Source organism: Choloepus didactylus, chromosome 20 (genome assembly GCF_015220235.1).
Source record: "Choloepus didactylus isolate mChoDid1 chromosome 20, mChoDid1.pri, whole genome shotgun sequence".
NCBI classification, from domain to species: domain Eukaryota; kingdom Metazoa; phylum Chordata; class Mammalia; order Pilosa; family Megalonychidae; genus Choloepus; species Choloepus didactylus.
The window spans coordinates 8144114-8165654 of NC_051326.1; the positions used below are offsets into that span (position 1 = coordinate 8144114).

General features: G+C 40.4%; 1 protein-coding gene and 1 pseudogene across 1 annotated transcript in view; both read right to left on the reverse strand.

Annotated features, from left to right (window-relative positions):
- The window catches only part of LAPTM4A (lysosomal protein transmembrane 4 alpha), a 34394-nt gene extending 17150 nt beyond the window's left edge, over window positions 1-17244 (reverse strand). The window contains exon 1 of the mRNA XM_037812829.1: window positions 16979-17244. Within this exon, the coding sequence (XP_037668757.1) occupies window positions 16979-17089 (111 nt within the window). The 5' untranslated portion in view covers window positions 17090-17244. The remainder of the gene's footprint in view (window positions 1-16978) is intronic.
- LOC119516522 lies at window positions 5383-8132 on the reverse strand (annotated as a pseudogene).
- Window positions 17245-21541: the final 4297 nt, after the last annotated feature.

The following is a 21541-nucleotide window of genomic DNA, read 5'->3' on the forward strand; positions in this document are numbered from 1 at the left end:
TCTTTAGATGTCTGCCCATACTTGAAATTGTTTTACTTGAAGTATCAAAGGTAAAATATTAGACTACCTGTAAGACAGAATATGCAATTACCATTAAGAGAATAACTTAAAAATAAGTATTTCATGAAGTTAAAGTATAAACTTAATATTCACCCTTTCAGAGATAAGAGGCTTGACTCTGCTAATACTAATACGACAGAATAAAATACCACAAAATTTAAAATAAAGGACCAATACGAACTGCTCGTGTTCAGGGTCACATACTAATTTGTATACTAATCTTAGTTTCAGGGTTGAAAAAACTACAGCTCATCCAATTTACTTTTCTATCTACCAGCATGTTTTCCATCCACTTCCCTATTTCCTTTTTGCTACCCTGTATATGCACACTCTAGTCTGGTCAACACTGTTAAAAAGAGGACCAGAATTTACCACAATACCACAGGTAAGTATTACCTCACCTCCTAAAAGCAGGTGAGATCAGTCTGATCAGAACACAAAGAATCTCAATTCCCATATTCTAGCTAGCAAATTTCAATTAGTGCATCCTGAAATTGCACTGGCTTTATAATATTTTCAGATGTCCTAAGATATACCTCCCTAAAATCCCTCATTATTTTTCACACTTGCTCCTGCCAAGCTACTGCCTGAATCTGGCACAGCTGGATTCAGAACTTGTGCCCAAGCCCAAGCCCTTACATATTTACAACCAAATTTCATCTTATTATTTTCTTTCCCGTCAAGATTTTCTGGATCTGGATTCTGACACCCTACAGATTTACTGCCTATCTCAGCTTCTTATATTTGAAAATGTAATCAGCATGTAATCAGTATCTCCATTTAAGTCGCTATCAGAGAACACGCAAAGGACAAAGTGGTCACAGGCTGCCCCTCCACCTCCATCAGCAACCTGTGAATCTAATCCTTTATTGAGACTTTTTCAAACACATTGCTGAAATCCCAGCTTCTCTGGTGAATTTCCCTAGTTTTTCAGGGTTACAAATTTTTTGTAAAAGGAAATTGATTATACCGATAGTCGTTAGTGAAGCCCTGTAGGATCCCAGGGGGGACCACTTCTTTTTAGGGCTCATAAACACTGATTTTATGATTCAATACAGAAATCTCACCAAGGACTGCAGTCAGGCTTCCTTATCAAAGGTTGACAGAACTTGCCCTCCTCGCCTTCGTGAACATCTAAGCATTTGACATTTTTAAGGAATGTTAGAGCCCTATCAGCAATACTTCAAATAATACACACATGAAATGCATTTTTTTATCAGTTTATCAGGTTTTTCAAGTCAGTTCACAGAAACCCTAAGCTAAGCAGAACAGGTCTGATTTTTAGGTTAGCTGATCTAAACAGTGTCCCAATAGCAAATTCAGACTCGACCAGTATTTAGTGAGGATATACTACATGCCAGATGCATTCACGTATTACTGAAGATATTCCTCACAATAACTTCGTGAAGTAAATATTACTAAATCCCCTTTACAGATGGGGAAACTAAAGAAATCTAAACACTTAAGTTACTGAGCTGATAATGGGTAGAGCTAGGATCTAAATCCGGTCCTTTTAAAAACACCCTGATTCTTAGCATGTCACGATTACTTATAACCATTCCTAGACGACTCCTATTTTAAGGTCTTTCCAAAGGAAACAACTAAGGATATGAAATGTGTATACTTTACCCTCCAAATAAGTATGTTCAGTAGAGTGCCCTTTTCCCATCACTACTCAAAGGCAAGGTAGCTTACCCACTAACTATTAACAGGACTTACAAAGAATGATCCTATTTGCAGAGTGGATCCCCAAGTGAAGGCTGATTTTTCTTGTTGCCCAATTTTGTTGTAATGAGTTTTGGTCATATGTGGTGGATGCGTATGAGCTGATATGACTGGGTAGATTAATTACTGAACAAGGGGATATATCTACTGAGACATATATTTTGCTATTTTGTGTCTGGAAATCAGGTTTGAACTCAATTCAGTAAACTCTTCTTCAAGAAAACATGCAAACCCAATTGTTAAATGAAGGAGAACAACAACCCACAAATATGTAGGAGTATAATTCTTTCTTAAACATTTTTGTCACATGTAGGATCTATAAATATCTGTTTTCTTCTCTTCCATGGATATGTAACAGACTCATCCATTATTACCTGCTTCTGGAATTAATTATACTTCAAATTTCATTTCATGGTGGATTGTATCCTGAATATTAAACCAAATAAATTATAGACACCCCCCTCAAAAAAGAACCAAGAAATGATAAAATTCCTGTGCTACTTCAATAAAAGTGCAAGCAATTTTTCAAATCTTCATTCAGTTCATTCTATTCCAAGAGAATCCCAAATTACCATTTAAAGTATCAGTCTGTAAAGTCCAGCCTTGTGATCTTATGTTTCAGCAGAGAACCTACCCTGTACTATTTTTTTTTTTTTTGAGATTCTACCTTTTTTAAATTTTTCCTCTTTCCCACAAAACAAAGGAGAAGAAAGAATACAGGATTAAAACTGCAAAAGTAGTTAATAGAACACATACCCTCAAAAAAGATCAAGATAGGAAGACAGGCTTATTTACACTGAGAAAACACATGTAAAATTAAGGTAGTTTTTGTGTGAAACATTAAAAAAAACCCAAACATATGCTACATGTGTGCCACTGTCCACAGCAACACTGATGGGGAAAAACAACACCTATTTAGGGACAGATAAACCACAAGGTCCAGGTTTCACAATATCTGTGCAATCAATTCACAAAACTATATCACAGCGAGGTAATCAGAGTCTAAGAATTGTTCCCAAATATGTCACAATATTTTTGGCCCTCAGAGGTTCACTCCTACAGATTTCAACTACTCCAAAATGCTAGCTACTAAAAAGGAGAGAACGATTGTAAGAAGCTTTCCAAGGAGTCACAAACCTTTGTAGATCAGAGGCCAAACTACCATCATGGCAAGTCTGTTCCAACAACAGCCCTTGCAGTCTTCAGAGAAGATCTGGGAAAAAAATCAGATGTCTCCGTCTCTACCTCCTACTTAAACCCACGGGGACTATACAATGACAATTTTGAGGTTTACCCTGAGAGCTTATTCTGGTCTTGAAAAATTAGGAGAATACAATTATTTTCTACTGAAACGAATCCTGACTAACACAGCAAGACCTCTGTTCTTTGTTGGCTGCTCCTGGAGTGAAGGTCAGAGACCTGAGTCTGACATGCCATGTACTTCAGTTTCAGTCGGCTGAAAATCTGAAATTAAAACTATGTTAAAATTTAAGATACAATCTTTTGGAAGTCTGCTATTAAAAAGCCTCTAAGAGATATGAACAAACTGGACTTGGTTAGGAATAAGGTCAATCAGACTAAAGGGTAAAGGACAATACTGATGGTTTTAAAAACTTCAACTTCTGTGTGAGACCAAAGGAAGAGATGTTTATTAGGTGCAAAATCAGTATTTTTTGTAACATACTACATAATTTAACTTACAAGGTCAGTTTATTGAAACAACATAATTACATGGAACGTTGACTAGGGAGTGAAATCTGATTGGTTTGTACAGGTTAGTGTGAAGCCCCGAAACATCCTAGAGTAATTTGGGCAGAAAATAAAAATGTATTTGCAAAACCCCCTTAAGGGACTGGGGGAAAATGTGGAAAAATTAAATTTCCCTACCTGGGGAATTAATGATATTCTTACAAGCATTGGGGGCTATCAATTTAGAGGGCAATAGCTCAATCTTGGGGCTTGCCCTTATGAAGTTTGTTACTATAAAGGAGAGGCCAAGCCTACTTAAAACTGTGCCTAAGACACGTGAACTCATTGCCCTCTCCCCTACATGGGACCTGACTCCCAGGGATGTAAATCTCCCTGGCAATGCAGAACATGACTCCTGGGGATGAATCTGGACCCAACATCATGGGGTTGAGAACATCTTCTTGACCAAAAGAGGGATGTGAAATGAAACAAAATAAAGTTTCAGTGGCTGAGAGATTCCAAATGGAGTCCAGAGTCACTCTGGTGGGCACTCTTAATACACTATATAGATAACCCTTCTTAGGTTTTAATGTATTGGAATAGCTAGAAGTAAATACCTGAAACTACCAAACTCCAACCCAGTAGCCTTGACTCTTGAAGACGATTGTGTAACAATGTAGCTTACAAGGGGTGACAGTGTGACGGTGAAAACCTTGTGGATCACACTCCCTTTATCCAGTGTATTATGGATGGATGAGTAGAGAAATGGGGACAAAAACTAAATGAAAAATAGGGAGGGAAGGGATGATTTGGGTGTTCTTTTTTACTTTTATGTTATTCTTATTTTTACTTTTTCTAGTATAAAGAAAATGCTAAAAAAATAGATCGGGGTGATGAATGCCCATCTATATGATGGTACAAGTGACTGCACACCACAGATGACTATATGATATGTGAAAATCTCTCAGCAAAACTGAATTTAAAAAAACCTGCATGAACTACTAGCTTAAAGCAGCTTGTGGATTCAACATTAGATCACACTACATTCCTTTCAATGACATGTCTCTGAAAAGGGGAAGATACAGCGGTTGCTGTGAATAAAATATAAACACAGCACCACAATTAATGTGGAACAGAAAACGAGTGTGTGGCAGTATCCAATCTTATTTCGAGATTTGAGAAACCGTGTTGCCTCAGGCACACAGATACCATTAGTAAGTAATCTGGGGTATTTAAGAATGAAATAAAAATATTTTTCTTTCAAAAAAAAAAAATTGTGCCTATGAGTCACCTTCAAAATGATTTCTGTTGCTCAATTGTGGCCTCTCTCTCTCTAAGCCAACTTTACAGGTAAACTCACTGGCCTCCCCCCAGGTGGGACATCACTCTCAGGGGTGTGAATCTCCCGGGCAACACGGGACATGGCTTGCAGGGATGAGCCTGGCCCTGGCATCATGGGATTGAGAAAGCCTTCTTGGACCAAAATGGGGAAGAGAAATAAACAAAATAAAGTTTCAGTGGCTGAGAGATCTCAAATGGAGCTGAGAGGTCATTCTGGAGGTTATTCTTATGCATTACATAGATAACCCTTTTTAATTTTTAGTGTACTGGAATAGCTAGAAGGAAATACCTGAAATTGCTGAACTGCAACCCAACAGCCTTTATTCTTGAAGACAATTATGTAACTATACAGATTACACTGTACGATCATGTGATTATGAAACAGTGTGGCTTCCACTCCCTTTATACAGTGTATGGACAGATGAATAGAAAAACGAGGACAAAAAGTAAATGAATAATAGGGAAGGATGGGGGTATGGGATGTTTTGGGTGTTCTTTTTTACTTTAACTTTTATTTATTCTTTTTGTGTGTGTGGTAATGAAAATGTTCAAAAACTGATTGTGGTGATGAATGCACAACTATATAATGGTACTGTGAACAATTCATTGTACACCATGGATGACTGTATGGTATGTGAATACATCTCGATAAAATTGAATTTTTAAAAAATAGCCTCTAAGGATTTACTAAATTGAACTCTAAGCACAAGGGAACCAGAGCTCTAAGCTGTCAAGATTCCCTGCTTGGGAGAAAGGATCAATGTTTCCTAAAAATTGCTAAGTTCTGCACCAGGGAGACACTAACACACACTAGGGCATGGAATTAGCTTCAGTTTATTCCACGGGGATTTTTCACCCACAATAAGGAAACAGAATGAGGAAGCATCTTAATTGGCCTCTTCGTTGAAAGTGGTAAAATTGTTCTCCGTATTCACGAAGCCAGATGGTTTTTGTAAACCGACTGTTGAACCAGCTTCCTGTAGCCACAGACCACTACCTTGCATCCAGCTAAAGTGAAAATGAATTCAAACAACTCCCAAAAGTCACCATTAAATGGACTAAAGGGTAAAGTTCACCACTATATTATTTTAAAGGAAGTTGCCTAAAAATAAGAATTCAATTAACCTTGGGTAAGAAAAATCAATACAAGTCAGTACTTACTAAGGAGTTGTCCATGTAAGGTCAACGGATGAGAATGGACCCTGCTATTTTTGACATGAAGACACTATGCATAAAGCCCTACTTGACAAGTCTGAATTTCTAGTAACGAAGGTCAGAACAACGGAGAGCAGAGGGCTACCTCTGTGACATTTTAGTACATAGATGGCAGAGCGGAAACTGTTCCGAGGGACAATGATATTCCATTAATCACAATGAACAGGATGCATTATTCATTTTTCTTTCTCCACGTTTGAGAAGCGTGTTTATCTCCCTTTTGGCCATTCTGACGTACTCTGAAATAATTCCATGTTGGCTGAGTCCAGGAAGCAACAGTAAGGAAGTCACTATCAGGCAAGTGAGAAAAAGGTCGTGGACTTGCCATCCCATCCACACAACCACAGCAAGACCAATGATCATGGCCATGAAGTACATTTTTGGCTTTTCTTACTTTAGTATGAAGCAGCATTTCCACCAGCCCACAACTCTTCGTTGAGTTTTAATCAGATTGCTGCAAATTTCATGGACTCTTTGCTGTTATTGCTCAATGGTTCATTTATTGGAGCCAAAAATTCTGGGCGCCAGAAGGGGAACAAGGTAGTCAGCCAAGCACAAAAACATAACAAAACAGGAAACACCAGACAAAAGAGATGGATTCAGATAATAGTGAGTTAGAAACACCAAAGACACTGCGCCCATGATGGCAGGCAGAAACCAGGCTCTCTCCCATGGAGGACTTGATCAGCATCAGCATCACTTCCCCACTCCTAGCAGCTGCTCCTCCAGGCCTGCGGTCTCTGCAGCCAGCTGGCTGGTGCTGCGATTACCTCCTTCCGCCATTATCCCTGACATGCCACCTGAGCAAGCACAAGTCTCCCTGCGGGGCCTACAAAACCCTCATGGCAACCCTGGCGCCTGTGCTATTTACTTTTGATTACAGTTGGTGTACCTACTAAGTTCCATGTAGGAACTATAAATTTAACTTCACAGTTCTGCAATGTAAAAAATATCTGAACATAAAAAACTATTTCAGAATATTTACTCCTGAGATATTTTTTCCCTCCCTTTTTCACTATATTCAGTAAGGGAAGTTAACACAAATCTACCTTTCCAAGAAAATATATGAGGACTTCTGGTCAAACAAGATGGCAGCCAAAGATGCTCCAGGGTTCAGTTCCCCCACAGAATCTTTGAACAATTAGGAAAAACTGGGAGAACCATCTTCCTCAGACTTCTGGAAATCAGATAATGGGTTGTAGTAATTGGCCAAGAACTAAATCAAGAAAACACAACTTAAAAGCAGTAGGAGACACTTGTGACACCCTAGCTGTTCCCTCCCTGTGCTATCATTGTGGGAAGCAGAGTAACCCCTACGTGCATACCAGGATGCCTGTAAGTCAGCATCAATCTCTCAAGTGACAGACTGAAAGGCTGAGCCAGGAAATGTGCCCTGCAGGAAGAAGCAGCTTGCAGACAGCTAAAGCAGCTCAAGAAACAATTAATTCCAAGCGGCCCGGGGCAAAGGATTATCTACTTTAAGTCATACAGTAGAGTTCCCGGGAAGGGGAGAAAGTTTATTTCATAGGGACTACAGGGGGTATCCCAATTTCTGTAAACAGGGAATTCCTAAAGCCAGGGGCACAAATCCAGGACAAGACACAGGCTCAGAAAAGACAGAGACGATCCTGCTCTTTCACTGCAGGCTGATCATGAATGGAGAGCTCAACTCAGGAGAGCACCAGCAGAGCCAACAACTGCAAGGACTGTGGAAAGCGGTTTCTGCACTGTTTTATGGTTGTTAGCTCCTGGCACTCTAAGCCAGAAAATCTCTGTCTTGTCACTAGCCGGACACAAACTTAAGGAACAGACAGTGCAGGGACTATGGTTCAGAATTAATACATTAAATATTAAAACTGACAAATGAAAACATTACAAGGCAGACAAAGAAACAAGAAATGGTGGCCCATTCAAAGAAAAAAGATGAAACTTCAGAAACCAACAAGGAAGTAGACAAGACATTGAACACACCAGACAAACACTTGAAAAAGTGATCAGCATGATTTTCCTGTAATCCCAGAACTTCTCTAATTTAAAAGGAAAAAAAAAAGGTGATCTTCAATATGCTCAAAAAACTAAAAGAAAACATGAAGAGAAAAACTAAAGGATATGAGGAAAGCAACAAATAAACAAAAAGAGAATCTCACTAAAGAGATAGAAATTACAGACACATACACACACAAGGAACCAGAAATACTAGAGCTGAAGACCACAATAACTGAAATAAAAATTTTCCTAGAAGGTTTCCACAACAGATTGGAGCTGGCAGAAGAGAGAGTCAGTGAACTCCAAGACAAATGAAATTATTCAGGATGAGGAACAGAAAGAAAAAAAATGAACAGACCCTAAGAGACCTGTGGGACACTATGAAGCATAAAAATGCATGTATTACAGGAGTCCTAGGTGGAGAAGAAAGAAGCAGAAGGAATATTAAAAGCAATAATGGCAGAAAGTTCCCAAATTTAACTTAAGACATGAATGATGAACACATTCAGATGCCCAACAAATTCAAACAAGATAACCTCAAAGGGAACCACACTCAAACACCTTACAGTCACCCTCTAATGCCAAAGACAAAGAGAATTCTGAAAGCTTCAAGAAAAAAGCAGCATGTCATGTACAAGGGAGCTCCAGTAAGATTAAGTTCTGATTTCTCACCAGAAACCATGAAAGGAAGAAGGCACTGGGATATTTAAATTGCCGAAAAAAATAATTCCCAATCGAGAATTTTATATTTGACGAGACTGTCAAAAATGAGGGAGAAACAGAGTCAGAAATAAGACTACAAGTTACCAGGAGCCAAAGCAGGGGTGAGGAATGAAAAGTTAACGCTTAATTAGTACAGAGGTTCTGTGTGGGGTGATGGAAAAGTTTTGGTAATGGACAGTGGAGATGACAGTACAACACTGTGAATGTAACTCCAATGAATTATTTATTTGAATGTGGTTAAAAGGGGGAATGTTTGAAGTTAGGTGTGTGTGTGTGTGTGTGTGTGTGTGTGTGTGTGTGTGTGTATTACTAAAATAAAATTTTAAAAAACCCTAGGATTGTATAATGAAAACTGTGAATGCTAATGTAAACTATGGACTATGGTTAATAGAAAACTTATAGTATTGTTTCATCAACTGTAACAAAAGCACCACACTAATGCGAAGTATTAATAACTGGGAAAACTGTGTTACATGAGGAGGTATATGAGAACTGTGCATTTTAGAAATAAAGAAGCCTGTAAAGGTAACCACAAGGTAATTATAAACACTAGTACTGTTGAATGTATTTTAGGTATGTAATTCCACTTTTTTTTATTTCTTACAGGTATTAAAATGCAAATGCACAAAAAGTAATGACAAATCTATGGTGAGGGACATGCAATGTATAAATATATAACTTGTAACAAGTACAAAAAAAGGTAGGGGAGCACATGTATATGCTAGTGAAGTTAAACTGGTATCAAATCAATCGTGACTGTTATAGATACAGGATGTTAAATTTAGGCCCAAGTTGTAACCACAAAGAAAATACTGAATGATAAACACAAAGGAAACGAGAAAGGACTCAAAACGGTTCACTACAAAAATCCAAATATGGAAGTAAGCATTAATGGAAGAACTGAAGGACATAAAAGGTATAAGATTTATAAAAACCAAATAGAAAAATGGCAGAAGAAACTCCTGCATTATCAGTAGTTACTATAAATATAAATGGATTAAACTCTACATTCAACAGGCAGAGACTGGCAGAAAAGAAAAAAGCATGACCTAACTATATGCTGTTTACAAAAGACTCACCTTAAATTCAAAGACACAAGTAGGATGAAAGTGAAAAGGGGAAATGTTAAAAAAAAAAAAAAAAAAATTTCCATGCAAACAGTAACCAAAAAAGAGCTGGGGCAGCTATACTAAGACTAGATAAAACAGACTTCAAGTCCAAAGCTGTTATAAGGGATAGAAAAGGAAATTATGTATGGATAAAGGGGTCAATTCACAAGAATACATAATAATTATAAATATATGTGCACAAAAAGAGCAGAGCCCCAAAATATGTGAAGCAAATATTGACAGATTTGAAGAAATAGAGATGATTCTACATTAATAGTAGGAGACTTCAATACACCACTTTCAATAACAGATAAAATATCTAGAAAGAAGATCAATACGGAAACAGAGAACTTGAACTATATTATAAACCAGATCTAACAAGACATATACAGAACACTGCACCCATCAAGAGAACATGCATTCTTCTCAAGTGCACACAGATTGTTCTCCAGGAAATCCTACAACTTGACAACAAAAAGACACACAGTCCAATTAAAAATGGATAAAGTATTTGAACAGACAGTTCTCCAAATACACACATGGCCAAAAACCACATGAAAAGATGCTCGACATCATCAGCTATTAGGAAAACACAAATTAAAAATGGCAAATTACAAGTGTTAAAGATGATGTGGAGATAGGAACACTCATTCATTGTTGGTGGGAATGTAAAATGGTCAGCCACTGTGGGAGACAGTTGGGCAGTTCCTAAAAAGTACAGACTTACCATATGACCCAGAAATCCCACTTCTAGGTTTATGCCCCAAAGAACTGAAAAGCAGGGGCTGAAAACATATTTGCCCACTGATGTTCACAGCATTATTCACAATTGCCAAAAGGTGGAAGCAACCCAAGGGGCCATAATCAGATGTATGGATAATCAAAATGTGGTACATACCTACAATGGCATATTATTCAGCCATAAAAAGGAATGAAGTTCTAATACATGCTACAGCACAGATGAACCTTGAAGACATCATGTTGAGTGAAATAAGCCAGATACAAAAGGACAAACATTGTATGACCTCACTTATATGTAATAATTAGAATATGAAAATTCAGAGCCAGAAGCTAGAATACAGGTTACCAGGCACTGAGGTTGGGGGCAGGGAATGGGAGTTATGCTTAACTGGTACAGAGTTTCTGTTTGGGGTGATGGAAAAGTTTTGGTAATGGATGACAGATGGTAGCACAACATGGTGAATGTAATTAACGCCAGTGAATTTTATGTTTGAAAGTAGTTAACACGAGAAATTTTAGTTCTGTATGTTACCAGGAGCGGAAAAAAAAAAAGAAACCACCACAGAACTGTCCAATACAAAGAATTAACCCTAATGTAAACTATGGACCTAGTTAACAGTACAATTATAATGTTACTGTTGAATCAACTGTAACACTTACCAGACTAATGCAAAGTACTAACTGGGAAAACTATGCGTGAGAGGGGATATATATGGGAACTCTGTACTTCATGCACAATTATTCTCTAAACCTACAACTGCTCTATTAAAAAAAAATAGACTGACTTCTAAACTAGTACCATGGAAAGGGAGAGTATGCGCAAACACCACGACAGCACTGTCAACAGGCACGCCACTGGATGCGGGGTTGCTGCACAGTGGGTCAAACAAGGTGCTGTGCACTATTTTGAAAGTCTTACGCACACTTCATAAAATTTAAGGATAATAACTAAAATAACATCCTATGAACCCCAACCTGCATGTTTTTTTCTTTTCAAACCAAGGGGTATACTATGTTAGTACTGGAATCTCATAACTCATTTAAAGATCTGATAGTTTATTCAACCAAAAAACGGTCCCTGCAATACTGACAAGTGTTTCAACAACTGTTTTAAATGAATGTGGGAAAATCATTGAAAATATCAAGTTGTAGATACATATTCCTGGTACACAGGTCACTTTATTTCTAAAAACAAACAAAAAACCAAGAACACCAGATATGTTAGAGTCTACTTGTTAGAAAGGAACAGAATCAGATCCACGGAAGTACCTTACCCCTGAGAGTAAGCCTCCTCGCCTTGTCCTTTTCATTGCTACATCAGCCCAGAAGACTCCTCAAGGGGTGGGCTGCATTTTACATCATTCTTCTTTAGCTTTCCCATGGATTATCTGACAACCTAGTATCTGCTGAGACTATAATTAAAACTGTGTTTGCTTCAGTGCACCCTGATAACAGGTGGAGGGCATCCACACAGGAACAAATATACAAAACTCAATCAGCAAAGAACTGCAGCCAGATAAAGATCAAAACTGGCTGAATATCTTAAAAATTTTTCCTATAGATTTTTGTTGTCGTTTACTGTCATGTGCAGTTACAACTGACTTATTCCTACTGTTTTTTAATGGCAATTTATTCAACAAATGTCTAACAAACATCAAAAATGTTCTAATTAGTAAGTGAGCTACTATGCACTTACTCCCTCAAGGAGGATATCTCATGGGGGAGAAAAACAAGAAAAAAAGATAATCATACCACTGTTTTAATAAGTACGATATGAAAGGCAAGTAGAAACCCTTGCAGCTACTCAGCGAGGAAACCAAATCCCTCTGCCTGCAGATTAAGGGAAGCTTCACTAAGAAAACATTTCAGCTAAGCACTTTAAAAATGCCTAGGAAATGGGAAAATGCAAATTGTTGAAGCCTTTTTTTATTACCGTTTATCTACTTTTGTATGTTTGCTAATTCCCTTAAAAAAAAGTTTTTTAAAAGTATCTTGGGAGGAGAAGGGGATTCCACAGAGAAGGAATAGCCTATGTAAAGGCACAGAAGACAAAACAATTTCTCTGGGTAAAGTTACTAACTCTGAACTATAAACAAGGTATAGTTATTTAATCCTTCAATAAACATGTGGGTTTACACCACATAAGAAATTGTTATTTTAAAATCATTTGCCTTCAATCAGACTAAAGGGTAAGGGATGAAACTGACGATGTTTTAAAACTTCAACTTCTGTGTGAGACCAACAGAGGAAATGCTTATTTGGCGCAAAATCTGTATTTTCTGTAGTACACTATATAATTTAACTTGTATGGCCAGTTTATTCAAACACCATAATTACATGGAACCTTGAATAGGGGGTGAGATCTGGTTGGTTTGTACAGGTTAGCATGAAGCCCTGATACATCCCAAAGTAATCTGGGCAGAGAATAAAAATGTATTTGCAAAGCCCCCTTGAGGGTCTGGGGGAAAATGTGGAAATATTAAACTTCCCCACCTGGGAAATTAATGATATTCTCACAAGCATTGGGAACTACCAATTCAGAAGACCGACCCCTAGATCTTGGGGCTTGCCCTTATGAAGCTTGTTACTGCAAAGGAGAGGCTAAGCCTACTTAAGATTGTGCCAAAGAGTCACCCCCAGAGAACAACTTTTTTTGCTCAGATGTGGTCTCTCTCTCTAAGCCAACTCAGCAGATAAACTCATTGCCCTCCCCACTACGTGGCACATGACTCCCAGGGGTGTTAAATCTCCCTGGCAACGCAGGACATGACTCCCGGGGATGAGCCTGGACCTGGCATCATGGGATTGAGAAAGCCTTCTTTACCAAAAGGGGGAAGAGAAATGAAACAAAATAAAGTTTCAGTGGCTGAGAGATTTCAAATGGAGTTGAGAGGTCATTCTGGAGGTTATTCTTATGCATTATATGGATATCGCTTTTCAGATTTTACTATATTGGTATAGCTAGAAGGAAATACCTGAAACTGTTGAACTGCAACCCAGGGGCCTTGATTTTTGAAGAGGACTATATAGCTATGTGGCTTACACAGTGTGACTGTGTGACTGTGAAAACCTTGTGGCTCACATTCCCTTTATCCAGTGTGTGGACAGAGGAGTAGAAAAATGGGAACAAAAATTGAATGAATAATGGGGGGGGATAGGGAGATGGGATGTTTTGGGAATTCTTTTTTACTTTTATTTTTAGTCTTATTTTAATTTTTTTTTTGAGTAATAAAAATGGTCAAAAATTGTGGTGATGAATGCACAATTATATGATGGTACTGTGAATAATCGATTGTACACTGTGGATGATTGTATGGTATGTAAATATAATCTCAATATAACTGAATAAAAATTTTTAAAAAAAGAATGAGAGTCAGAAAAAAAAGTCATTTGCCTTCAAATTTTTCAATAAATGACACAGAAACAATTTTAGGAACGACAGAATTTAAACTTGAGTTCATTTTGAAATTTCATATTACTTAAACATTTTAACCAGGCATGCTTCTTTCAAATCTAGAACACCAAGGCTCACACTTCAGGGCTGGTGCCCCTAGAGCCTACCCTGGCTCTGGCTGTTCTATTTCCTACAGCACTATTTAATACCAAACAATTCTAACTTCAGCATACAGCATTTCAGTCCCCTGAACACTAGGCAGTAGAAGCAGCAGCCAGGAAGCAATGCGGCTGTGTCCGAGTCCCTGGTGGAGAGTGCCTGTGCCAGAGCACCCCGCGCCTGTCCCCACCCAACCCCCAGTCTCCAAATAGCACCAAGGGAATCCTAATGTTGGAAGCCTTGGCCCACGCAATTTGCAGAGAATCGGAAATATTCTGCCCGGCAGTGTGAGTGCCTCACCTGGGACAGAGGAAAAGTTCGTTGACACGGTGAGTCGTGAGGAAGGGATACCACCTCACTCACCCCTCTATTATTTCTGTCTTAGTAAAGAGACAGGCAACAAAAGGCACAGTTTGGACAAGTCCTCTTTGTTCAGAGGCATCACACTACTCTTCCGCCTAGGTGGTCTCATTTACCAATTACTACAAGCCCCCCAGGAGGGCAGAGACTGTGCCTTTATGTTGCTACTGCTGTACTGAAGCTGCACTTCTGAAAGCCACCAAGGATCTTGTAACCAACAAAACCAATGGCCTTTTCCCAGTTTTTAATCTAATTAGAATCAATGTTACCAATCATCTCCCCTTTTTCCCTTGTCTCTGTTCTTTAAATACCACAAAGATCTTGAAGCAGATGCCATGGTCAAAAGAAATGGCTGAGAGTCTACTAGCACAGCAGGTGAGAGGAACACAAAAGGCAAATGGAACCTGGACCCGTGATTTACTGTTCTGTACATCCACCAAAGAAGCCTTTAGGTTGTAGATGATCAATAAATCTCTAAATGGATTCAAACGCCTCACAACTGTTCTACTAGGCTGAAAGGTCCACCAAAGGAAGAAAACAGCAATGGCATCTTTTTAAACTTGCGAAACTAAAGCATGGAAACATTTTCACATCTTGTGCTTCAAGTGGGGAACAGATTTAAACTCCTCACTCCCTATTTTGCAAGAACAGACGCCTTTACTACTAAAGTTTTCCCTCCTTGCATTTTGAGTTTTTCTGTTTACAGCCCCCAACTTGCTCTGCTATTCCTTTCATTTTTATGAGCTGAGCCTAGAGCATCAAAAAATCTGCCTAAGACAGACTGGAAAGAAATATAGCCAATTACGTTTGGATTGATGAACAGGGAGGGTGGTTATTTTCTTCTTGAATAGGAGTCAGAAATCCTTTGTTCTCTGAATGGAAGAAAGGATCTGAGAAAAACACAAAGTTTCCAGTGAGTGTCCCAGGCTAATAAACTGCATTTCTCAATTCCATAGGAGGGAAGATCATGTTCTGGGGGTGAAGAAAGCAAGTTTGAGTAAAAAGTAAAGTTCAAGGACCCTGACATTTGAGTTAATCACTTAACAGACCAGAAAACCCGGAGCTAACAATAAACAAAAGAAACTGGAAGACCCAGCCCCTTAGCAAAATGAAGAAATAAAAGTTAGAAATATAATGCAGCTAATTGTCACTGACTGACTGACACCCAACGCTACCAATCAGTTGAAACAGTACAGAACAAAGGTGGGTATCTGAAGGGAAAATGTGATATAATTACACCAATAAAGTAACAGTTCTGAATATAAAAGTACAAGAAAAATGAAAAGGAATTAGGGAAATAAGCCTACACACTCAAGTGTTTTTAAAAATGTACGTGTATAAAGCAAAATTGTAAAAAAAACCACTGGGCGGTCAGAACTGAGGAATAATGTGGAGGTCAGGGAGTCCCCTCGGGTGGGTCAGGAAACAGTATCCGCCTGACTGAAGTTGATTTTCCTCGGGTCCAAATGGTTAATAATGACGTCAAGACACTGGGTGGGGAGGCAATGCGCACAGAGAAAAGGAAAGAAGATCAAGTTCTTCCCTCTTTTGCAAAATAAGGAAGTATCAAAACCACTCAGTCTCCCAAAGGCCAACTCACCCCAACAACAAAATCACGCGTTATTAGCTAAGGTGGCCAAGGGCACAATAGGTGAAGTTTGCCAAAGCGTCAAAGCTTTAGTAAATTCATCATACCAACAATCAGCTTCAACGTGCACCGGATACTGGAGTTAGCGGTAAGAAATTACAGAAGTATTCCCAGTGAACCGCCATTCCATAACATTCTCGACCTTGACTACGACACAGAAGAGATCCTGGCACCCCGGAAGAACTAGCATATGCGGCCAGAATAGACCCTCAGTAAAGGCCCCTTAAATACCGGGCGGGTCTGACGGGGCGACGGTCTAATGGGAAGGGAGGAAGGAAAGGGCAGATCAAGTGTCATGAATTCTGGCAAAGGGTTTGCCTCCAGGGGAACTGCTGGCCTCACAAAAGAGGCCTTTCTTCTGCCTACATCACAAACATGCTGTAACAAAACAAGGTCGGCCAACCACAGTCACCTTTCGCCTTCCCTTCGGGGAAGACAGAACGTGGAAACGGGCTGCCGGGGATCCGTGTGCGCTCCTAAGCATTTGGGGTGGCGGATCCGGGAAACATCTGGGGGAGGCGGTGGAGGAGAGGGCTCTTTCAAATAAGGAAAGTGAAAAAAGAGCCGAAGCCGAGTAAATCCCAGCCCTTCCCACCAAAACCCAGCCCCTCTCCTCCCCAAGCCCGCAAGGCCTCGGGACCCTCCCAGCTCCGCTTTCCCTCCGAGTCTTGCCAAGGAAGTTCCTTCTCTCCCACCCGCCTCCCCTCGGGGTCCCTGGACTTCGCCCGGTGTTGGAGCCCCCTGGAGAGGCGCATCTCCGCAGCCCCCTCCACACTCCACCCTCCGCCCCCGACCCCGCGCACATGCGCAGCGCGCCGCCGCCCTTACCATGTACCAGGTCCCCAGGATGATGGTCCCGGTGCGGACATGGCAACAGCCGCAGCACCGGGTGCTGTAGAACCGCTCGCTGCGGCTCCGCTTAAAAGACATGGACACCATCGGGAATCTCGCGGTCCTCGCTCCTAGCCGGGCCCCTGGGAAACGCTCTCTGACCGGCGGTTGAACCCAGACAGGCCCGTCACGGCCTCCGAAACCCAACGACGCGTCTCCAAACCCGCCCCCGGCCCAGCCCGGCCAGCTCCGCCGCACTTACGCACAGAGTGCCGGACGCGACTCTCGCGAGACTCCACTTATCCCTTCCTCCGCCTTTCACCGCCAACAGGCCAATGGAAGAGCAGTTTGGGAGGAAAGTTGGGTCGACTGGACCGCTGATTGGAAGAAACTGGAGATTGACAAGACCTCAGGACCAATTAGAAGTGCAACTCGTCGCGCGCAGCTCTACAACCGCAGTTACGAGGTGGGCGCGGGCCGGGCGGGGGCCTAGGGCGGTTCTTGTTGGGCGTGGCCCCGTAATTCCCTATGTCCGAGATGATGTCGGCAAGAAAAGAGGCATGTAGGAGACAAGGGAGACGCGAGATAAGGGCGGCAGGAAGCGGGCACGAAGGAGTGTCTTGAGTGACATCTTTGCCTCGTTACTGTTTCGCAGGCCTCACGGAACTTGCGCTGCTCACGTGACATGAGCGCGCAGCTCAATTATTGATCTGGCGGAGGGCGGAGCCTGTGGGTGGGGCGGGGTCTGTGACCGAGGGGAGGTGCTTGTGCTCGAGGGGGCGGTGCTACGGTGTGGGTTAAAGGGTTAAATTTTTGTCCTACACTGAAGGCTTCAGGGTGGGTGCAAAGAAGTGTTATCCTACCCTGTCTAAGGCAACTAAGAGGCTGGAGGATTAAGGAAGATAAAAGTAAGAAAAAGCGAAAGAACTCCTAGGTGTTAACAGATAATCAGTATGATTTTTTAGGGAAAAATTGTGAAGCGCTTTGAAATGGACCAAAAGTCTGGGTGTCTTCAGTGGAAAACTAGGCAGTGTGGCATTATCTGAGTCCATGGAGGCTCTTGACTTTTGTCTTGTGAGTTATTTCCAACTCTGTAAATTGTAGTTAAGTCTTGTCTGTAGACCTGTAAATCGAATACCCCTGCATTGGAAAAAGCCACATGGCATCTATTTGTAAATTCCATGTAGGCATTCCTGATTCAGCGATATAAGTGGGTACTTTAAATTCTTTGAACCGGTTCTAACATTTTACTGGTTCCTTCATTAAGTAATGAGTTAAATGAAGTCTTTGACACATGTACATTTTGTATTTGTATGAAACACATGACTTTATTTTTTCCCTTTGTTTAACATCCTTTAAGACTTTGGAAAGTACACTTCCTTTTAGAGAACAGAAAAGTCTTCCTTCTGCCAAGTATATTCTTAGCCACAGATCCAAGTGAATTCAGAGTAGAGGTTATTGCATTGACATGTTACAATGAGCAAAATCTGAAATTATATATTCATTTGCAGATTGTCTCCCCCACTGTTGGCTGGATTTTAGCGCCTAGGTTCTTGGTCACGTGACGAGAAAGAATTCAAGGGCACAGCACAGATGGAGCAAGCAGGTAGAAAATGTATTAAGTACACATGAGAGGACATGCAGGCACTCTCACAAGAAGATAGTGAAGGGAGGCCTGGGACACTCTACTTTTATACTTTTTTGTTCCTTTTGTAATTTTTATTATTTTCTACCATCCTCTTTTTCGTCCTTTGTTGATGCTTGAGCCTGGATGACTCACTCAAGCAGCTGCCTTCCCCACCCCTCCTTTGTTGATGCTTGAACATAGATGATGTACGCAGGTGGGGTCGGTTGGCCCCAGGCACACGGTAGGCAAAGGCTGAATCAATGAATTGTCTGTGGACCCTGAATACTAAAATATAATACTTGCAACCTATCTGGGAGGCCATAGTTAGACTAAACTGGGCTGAAGGATGGGGTGGGCTAGTAGCAATTTAACTCAAATTATGACATATCACCACTGGTAGACTATAATTCCCCCAGCAAACATATACTCTTTAGAATCCAGTTACTTTGTTTATTTTGACTCAGTTCATCTTTAAAGCAACAGTTCTGTGAGGTGAGTGCTTTTATATTCTTTAGCTCCACTGAAAAGTTAAGTAACTTGCCCAAGATTACACAGCCAATAAGGGTGAGAAGAAAGATTCATACCTACTGTGACAGCGATTCCTAAACTTTGTTGCACTTTGGAGTCACCTGGGGTCCTTTAAAAGCTACGGACTCCTGGCTACCACCCCCAGATGTTCTGCTTTAATTGATAAGGGCTGAGACCGAGGCTTTGGCATTTTTAAAAACTGTCTAGGTGACTCTAATTTACAGCACCAAGTATTCTGTCTTGATGTAAGAAATTCAATAAATAAAAATGGTAAAGAGAAAGATAAGATAGGGAAGTTCTCTGGTTTCCTTAATATCAGTTCATATTCTAAATCATGTGTTCCTAACATAGAGTTAGATCAGCTCTTAAGGCCTGTTTTCCCTTTATAGGACTGCACCAGGTAAGGGACAGGGAGGGTGACTAGTTGGGAATCTCTAGAGAGCATACCTAGCTGTGCATGAGGAGGGGGAAGAGATAGGGTTATGGAGTTTGTTTGGATAATTTTCATTTCCTAACATACAGAGCTTTTTTGGAGAAAATTTTGGAGTAGGATCAGCAAACAGTCTGCCTTGGGGAAGTCAGGGACACACTTGGCTGCCCTCTCCCAGCCCTCCCCTACCCCTGCCTCCTTTTCTGTTGTGGGCAGGTTTCAATATGTTTCCCTCCACAGGCCAGAGTGGGTTGGTTCTGGGCTCACCCAAGGCCCTTCATTAATAAAACACTAGGGGCGGTCTTTAGTGATCACAAGACCCCAAAGTCAAAAAACCAGATAAAATGGTTACAAGTGAGGGTCAGTTACGAGGTTTTTACAATCACAGGGGCACAAGATGAAGGCTGAATGATCATTATCAGAGATCAAGGCAGCTGGATTACGGTTCAGAGATTTCAGGTATTTCCCTCCGTCTGCTCTAATACACCAGAAAGTTAAAAAAAGGAATATCTGTATAATGATTCAGTAATCATAAACATCCCACAAATCCTCACTTCTCAGTTACAGCATCACCTTCCCAACACATCGATGTGTAGCTCACTTGAGGTTTTTATGGGGTCTCATTACATAGGTGCAGTTGATTGAATAATGCCCATGTGGGTTGAACTCAATCTCTAGGCCCCTTTCCTCCTGGAGATTGGGCTGATATGACATGGCTCAAAGACCCAACCCTCTTATCACATGGTTGGTCCTCCTGGTGTGGCCAGCCCCCACCCTAAGACTACCCTGATTCATCTCATTAGCATAAATTATCAGGTATATTCTAGAAGGCCCACCATGAATACCAAGGACTCCCATCATGGGAAATTCTAAGAATATAGAGGTTAATGCCCAGGATGCAGGAAAAAGGCCAGACCTCTTTGGGGAGGCCAAATTCAAACAAGAGTGGATGGTTAATTGGAAGTTAGGAAGGAATGTTTAACAGTAAGGAACACTCAATATATAAAAAGCTATAAGACCTACAACCCAACAACAAAAACACAAACAATGCATTTAAAAGTTGGCCGAAGGACTTGAAGAGACATTTCTCCAAAGAAGACATACGAATGGCCAGTAAGCATAGGAAGAGATGCTAAGCATCATGAGGGAGTAGGAAAATGCAAATCAAAACCACAATGATATTCCACTTCACACCTACTAGGATGACTATAATCCATAAAGTGGAAAATAACTAGTGTTGGCAAGAATGTAGATAAATTGGAACCATCATATAATACTCGTGGGAAAGTGAAGTTGTGTAGCCACTTTGGAAAACAATATGGCATTTCCTCAGAAAGTTAAATAAAGAATTTCCATGTGACCAGGGATTCTACTCATAGTTTTATACTCAAAAGAATTGAAAACAGGGGCTAAGATACATGTATGCCAGTGTTCATAGCAGCATTATTCACAATAATCAAAAGGTGAAAACAAGTGAACACATGAAAGGATAAACAAAATGTGTTATATACATTCAATGGAATATCATTCCGCCATAAAAAAGTTTTGACACGTACCACAACATGTACGAACCTTGAAATTATGCTAAGTGAAATAAGCCACACAGAAAAGAACAAGTAGAATATGATTCCACTTATATGAAATAACCTAGAATAGGCAAATCCATAGAGTCAGAAAGTAGATTAGAGGTTACCAGGGACAGGTGAGAGTAGGGAGATACTGTATTATACAGAAATTTTGTTTGGGGTGGTTAAAAATTACAATAAAGCATTACTTGAGACTCCATGTGTGTGTTTGCCTAGCTGCTGAAATATGTTTGTAACCCCTGTATTAGTTAGGGTTCCCAAGGGAAAAAGACTCAACAAGAGATATCTATAAATATAAGATTTTATAAAAGTGTCTCATGCAAATGTGGGTATGCACGAATCCAAATTCTGTACGCCAGGCAGCAAATTGGCAACTCCAATGAAGATGT